The 7,030-nt window shown below is 35.4% G+C and overlaps 1 protein-coding gene across 1 annotated transcript; it reads left to right on the top strand.

Moving 5' to 3' along the window:
* Positions 1–2,807: 2,807 nt before the first annotated feature.
* Positions 2,808–4,615, top strand: LOC106472490. The gene is made up of 4 exons (XM_013933146.1): positions 2,808–2,964; positions 3,204–3,417; positions 3,534–3,702; positions 4,130–4,615. The coding sequence occupies exons 1-4, from the start codon at positions 2,808–2,810 to the stop codon at positions 4,613–4,615; spliced, it is 1,026 nt and encodes a 341-aa protein (XP_013788600.1).
* Positions 4,616–7,030: the final 2,415 nt, after the last annotated feature.

Here is a 7,030-nt window from a genome sequence, read left to right as displayed (position 1 = left end):
GTTGCTAGTGGTAGGGCAAATAGAATTTTAGGTTCTATCTACAGAAATATTGAACATAAGTCTAAAGAGGTTATAATTTCATTGTATAAGTCATTGGTTAAGCCACATTTGGAGTACTGTGTTCAGTCTTGGGCTCCTTACCTTAGGAAATACATTGAATTCTTGGAAAGAGTTCAGACAAGGGATACTAGAATGGTGCCTGGGATAGAGGGGTTGTCATATAAGGAGAGGTTAAGATCTCTGAAATTGTTTTCTCTCGAAAAAAAATGAGTTGGAGGAGATCTGATTGAGGTGTTTAATATTGCAAAGGGAATTGATAGTGTTGATGCATTATTTTTTTCGTAGTTATTACTGTGTTGCTACAAGTTTTACATTTAGTTCCCAATGTGTTGTTATGGTGTTGCTACATGTTCTACATTACTTCCCAATATGTTGTTACTGTGTTGCTACAAGTTCTACATTAGTTCCCAATGTGTTGTTACTGTGTTGCTACAAGTTCTATATTACTTCCCACTGTGTTGTTACTGTGTTGCTACAAGTTCTATATTAGTTCCCAATATGTTCTTAAAGACAGTCGAAACTGGCTGAAAGAAAAGTTCAAAAACTTTAACCTTCATTTCAGAACCTGGTCTATCTTTGTTTCTTGTTTTTTAGGTTCTGAACGTACTAATAATTTTCTTTTGATTATTATGATTGTTTTTGAGATCCCAAACGTACTAATGAGTTTTTATTGTTTTTAAGGTCCTAAACTAGGGAAGAACCTAGGATAATGCGAGCAGTGTGTGTGTGCACAGAACGCCGACCCTTAGGGGCCTCGAAGCCTTTTAAGACTAGGGTAAATTAGATTTTTATGAGGAGGGACGCAGAATTTACATCTCGCACAGGGCGCCATCAACGATCGGTATAGCCCTTGGACAAAAAGGGCCGGCGATACCCACTAGGCAAACTAGGCGATCGCCCCATGACGCCAAAATCTGGGGGCGCCACACAAATTCAAAACAACTTAGAGAAAATTACTTAATCCAACTAAAAACACGAAAACTTAGTAATAAAAGGAGCACTGGGTAAGACTGATGATAGCAATGTTGAAAAGAAAAAAAAAACTTTGTTGGAATTGTTTTATTAAAAGAATGAGAAAATTTCGTTCTCACAATAAGCAGCGACGCTTTGGGGTGGGGGGGGTGTAACTTCCACCCTCTCCCTGGAATGGTCGTGTGGTGTTATGACCTGTCACATGATTTGACGTGGGTGGTGTGGAGTGGAAAATGCAGGCTGTCATCTTCTTAGAGTGGTCAAAATCAAATGGATTTTAGTGATAGTAACAAGTTTCAAGAACTCGGTTCGTCAGCTTGCCGAACTGTAAATTGAAATTGTTTTATTTCTGTAATGTAATTATCTGATTTTTCTTGTATTATAATATGCATATTCTATAATGCTTGACTTACGGTTTCTTTTTTTATATATTCGTTGAAATAAAAGCGGGTTAAGGATTAATTATGTATGGGACAGAAACGTGTTTATAACGAGTTTTTTTCTTTTACAATCTTAGTGCTTCTCGTCAGATTTTATCATAATATAAACCAGATTCATTAAATATGTAGAGTCCACAGCAGATACCACCAAGGACGACCACAGTCGTATGTGTATATGCATACGTATATTACGTGCCTATAGTGGACTTTTAAGGGCTCATTGGGCTCCTAGTAGATTAGGTATTCGTATTATAAAATAATGAGAGAGGGAGCGGTGCCGGGTTCTCAGCAGTTGTTCCCCCCACTGGTCAAGTTTAGTAGTCTACTGAATACGTTTATTATAACACTGTGTTGTCAAGCTTTTAATCAAGGATTAGTCAAGTATTAAGCCAAGTTTTCACATGAAAAAAAGAATATACCTTTTGAGGCATATGTTAATTTTATACGTTTGCAAATAACTAAAGTGAAACTTTTAGAATTTTGCCAGATAACAGATTTACTCGGTGATATGGATGATCATAAAACTGTAAATTTCTTGTTCGCAAGTTGATTATAATTTTACGACTGTGTTTTTCAGCTGGTGTATGCCCTCCAGTGGCACAGCGGTATGTCTACGGACTTACAATGCTAGAATCCGGGTTTCGATACCCGTGGTGGGTAGAGCACAGATAGCCCTTGTGTAGCTTTGTGCATATTTAATAACAGACAAACAAACAGCTGGTGTAAAGAGGGTAATGGCTGGAGGAAATGGCTACATTATTCCAAGTCAAAGGACTCGGTATTTTACTTTTGTTGTAAGCTGTTTACTGTAAACCAAAATGGTTCATCTCTTGCTGGTGAAGGTTGCAGAGACTGTAAAACATATCTGTAGTTCTAACGTTGAAGTAAGGAATATTTGAATAATTTTCAGAACTGGAGAGAGCTTGAACTAAGACTGAACAGCAAGAAAACAATTGACGAAACAAATATGTACCACATCAAACAGCAAGAAAAATATTGGCAACAAATATTAGAACGGCTGATTGGTTTAGTGAGAGTTCTTGCTATGCAAAATCTGCCTTTTAGAGGATCACATGACAAACTGTACACCTCAAGCAATGGAACTTTTTAAAGCTTGTAGAATATCTTGTTTTGTTTGACCCACTTATGAAGGAATATCTACGTAATATACAAGACAGCGAGACATGTGTACACTACCTATGGAAAGAGATACAAAACGAACTGGTTCAGCTCTTAGCCATTGCGATCAAAAAAGAAATAATAACATCTGCGCATGCCGCAAAGTGCTATTACATAATTTGAGATTGTACACCAGATGTAATCCATGTTGAACAAATGACCAATATACATCGGTTTGTAGACATACCTTCAGACGCTGATGATTGCAACCTAGAGCCTCGCGTCAAAGAACATTTTGTAGGATTTGGCATTCTTCACCATTCTTCATCAGTTACAGGGGATGCCATTACTGGTCGAAAACATGTGTGGTCAAGTATATGATAATGCCAGTACTAGTCGAAAACATGCGTGGTCAAGAATGTCATAATGGAAGCAACATGAAAGAAAAAGAAAATGGTGTAAAAGGGAGAATACTGGACATTAATCCACGAGCACTCTTCGTACCCTGCAGTGCACGTTCTTTAAAGTTGGTTGTTAATGATGCTGTCAAAAGTTGCCCGGAGGCAACAGCATTATTTAATCTGTAACAACATGCTTATGTGTACTTTTCAGCTTCGACACGCCGCTGGGAGGTTCTGAAACGACATGTCCCAAATCTGACAGTGAAACCATTAAGTGATACAAGATGGGAAAACCATATTAGTTCTTTGAAAGCTCTTCGCTATCAGCTTGGCAGTATATTTGATGCCTTAATTGAAATCTCTGGCAATTCTTCACGGGTTGAGGCACGCGGACATTTCAAGTTCAACGTTTTCCTCGTTGTTTGGTATGATATTCTGTTTGAGATAAATATATCAAGCAACAAAATTCATGAGAAGGAATTTGATATACATGATGCAGTTGAATAACTGAAAGAAACAAAAAATGTCTTGTAAACTGCAGGAATGACGAAGAATATGTAAAAGCGATAGTAAATGTAAAGGAACTTGAGGAGGAGTTGGACATATCAGCAGAATTTGAATCAGAGCTAGTCCATATTAGGAGAAGGAAGAAACAGATCACATACGAGGGAGATGATGAACCAATTCAGAATCCCAAGCAAAAGCTGAAGGTGAATTTTTATTTTGTCCACAAGATGCAGAATGACAACGAAAGAAATAATGGATCATTTTTTAACACTAGAAAAAGCTTTACAACATGGTGATAATCGATAAATTGATGCTGCAGATATGTGTAGAGAATTACAAGTCATTGCAAGACGGGTGGAGAAGAGTGCCTCCCCACAAGACATTCTGACAAATAGGGTTCCAAATGTAGTTATTGTAGTGCATCCCCACAAGACATTCTGACAGATAGTGTTCCAAATGTAGTTATTGTAGTGCATCCCCACAAGACGTTCTGACAGATAGTGTTCCAAATGTAGTTATTGTAGTGCATCCCCACGAGACATTCTGACAGAGAGTGCTCCAAATGCAGTTATTGTAGTGCATCCCCACAAGACATTCTGACAGATAGTGTTCCAAATGTAGTTATTGTAGTGCATCCCCACGAGACATTCTGACAGACAGTGTTCCAAATGTAGTTATTGTAGTGTCTCCCCACAAGATATTCTGACAGACAGTGTTCCAAATGTAGTTATTGTAGTGTCTTCCCCACAAGATATTCTGACAGACAGTGTTCCAAATGTAGTTATTGTAGTGTCTCCCCCACAAGATATTCTGACAGACAGTGTTCCAAATGTAGTTATTGTAGTGTCTCCCCCACAAGATATTCTGACCGACAGTGTTCCAAATGTACTTATTGCTTTACGTATTCTCTTGACACTCCCTGTATCTGTGGCCAGTGGTTGGAAAAGTTTTTCCAAACTAAAACTAATAAAAACGTATTTACGCTCAACCATGACGCAAGAAAGACTTGTTGGGCTTTCAACTCTGTCAATAGAACATGAAATGGCTGAGAAATTGGACTTGAAACAACTTGTTCGAACATCTGCCAGAAAAAAAGCACGAAAAGTAAAATTTTGATGGACCTGAGCTTCTATGGGTCATGATATACACTACGTTTAAAAAAAAAATGAAATTGTTGGAAATTCAGCATAAAATCAAGTAACTTATGTTTGAAACAACTTTGTTTATATACATAAACCTAACAATTAAACATAAAGTCATTTGTATATATTTAATTTTAAAAATAAATTGGAGTATTTCTCTAAATCGTATTCAATTGATATTATTTAGCTTTTATAGAAAATTGAATTTTTTTTTAAACGCAGTGTAATTGTAATATAATTTTAAGCTTTATTTTGAAGTAATCAATGAAAAACACAAACGTAATGTAATCGTGTAGCTAGCTTCTTTAATCTTTTATTATTACAGTGCCCCCCAGTGGCATAGCGGTATGTCTGCGGATTTACAACACTAGAAACCGGGTTACGATACCCGTGGTGGGCAGAACACAGATAGCCCATTGTGTAGCTTTGTGCATAATTACAAACAATTATTACAGTGTTTTATTATTGCTATGTACAAGCAGTGAAAAAATAATGGGATACAATTTATGTTTATATATTATTTTCAAAGAACAAAATATGTAACAAATATTTGTTAACCTTAGTATCCATGTCTGTTAACGAAGAAATGATGTAGCTGTTTACACAATGTTGTAGCAGCATTGGAAACTGGAATCATCACCAGCTGAAATATTGGTACAATATTGTACGCTATATATATTATTATAAACCACTGTTCCTGTATTCAGCAAGCACTCATAACTGCAGAGCTCAGTAAGACTGACATTGACTAAAGTAATCCCCAGGTCATAAGGCTTGTTAATACGTGGCAGGTGTGGACCTCACATCGGCCAGCTAGGAGTATTTCCACAGGTCAATTGCCTGGCTTATCTGGGGTCAGACGTGGTTGATAGGTTACCGCTAATTACCTGGTAGAAACGTTTAGAGGCCAACCCATCTATACAATGTTAAAGGTTCTTTAATACTACTAAGTTGTATTGACAGCCCTTCCATCAAGTTCCGTGTTTGACAGAATTAAATATACCAATATTTTTATAGTAAATAACAAATGAAAGCATTGTTAGTCATTCTTATTATTTCGTTGTAAGTTTATAATTATAGTTTACATAATTTAGGTAAACCTAAATAACATCCAGGTTAAGTGCTATACAAAGTAGACAAGCATATCCTTAAAAATGACAAAAAAGTCTGAAAACTTGAGTGTAATTCCAGCTGTGTTGCATATGTAACTACAGATGTATGCCATCTGTGTTTCATTTGTAACTACAGATGTTTGTTAATACAGTTTTTTGTTACCTCGAAAGAAGTAAATTGTAGAAGATATTATCATTATTATTATACATGATTAACAGAAATATCTGTTTTATTGAACATTTTATTTACTGACTTTCTGTAATAATAATTATATGGGATTATTTACATGGATGAAAATGTGCATGTTATCAACGGTTTTTCGAGTTGCAGAAACAATATAGTAATAGAGTTCTTACATTACCTTATCAAAACTTATTGGGCGGGGGCTAATTTAATTTAATTTAATTTTTTTTTATTTTTAAAGGTCCTTAGCGTACTTAAAAGAAATTATTGTTTATAGAGTCCAGAACTAATACTTTTCTTAGCTACTTAAAGAGTGATCATAAACGCTTTATATTTACAATTGAGTTCAGGAAAAAGGGAAACTACCTGATCATGATTTCTGTGTATAAGCACTAACGTTAAGCCTACTAGTTTGGTTTTATCTGAATGAAGCATCAAGTAATTACATCTTCCAACAAGTATGTTTTTGATAGTTTCAATCTATCAACATTCAAAGCTAATCTTGTAAAAACTTTACTTAAGAGAATAATGTAGGGGAAAAAGAATCTCAAGAGAGTTTGTTTTTAACAAAATAAATCTACTGAAGTTTATGCATATTCTCACCAATAAATACGTAAATCATGTGATTACCCCTTAAGGCTCTGTCTCCCAGTGTATAGAAGCCTGCAAAGTTATTATTTTTATTTTTATATCATCATTGTTTGAAAATCTTTACCTATAACATAAGTCATTCAGTTTGTTGTACTATTTAACTGAACATAAAAACCCATCCTCTCAAATATTTTAAACACAAACAACACACGAACTAGAGAACCTGAATCTAGTCTTACATGAACTCACTCGAGAAAATAACGAAAGAACAATTAAAGAATATTTTATAGTGAGAACCAACATAACGAAAGAACAATTAAAGAAACTTTTATAGTGAGAACCAACATAACCTGTATAAACAATCAGTAATGGTTTGTAGTAGAACAAACATAACCTGTATAAACAAGCAGTAATGGTTTGTAGTAGAACCAACATAACCTGTATAAACAAGCAGTAATGGTTTGTAATAGAACCAACATAACCTGTATAAACAAGCAGTAAT

This window comes from Limulus polyphemus, unplaced genomic scaffold (genome assembly GCF_000517525.1).
Source record: "Limulus polyphemus unplaced genomic scaffold, Limulus_polyphemus-2.1.2 Scaffold5377, whole genome shotgun sequence".
NCBI lineage: Eukaryota > Metazoa > Arthropoda > Merostomata > Xiphosura > Limulidae > Limulus > Limulus polyphemus.
Note: the sequence above shows the minus strand (reverse complement) of the source record. Positions and strands in the feature narration are given on the sequence as shown.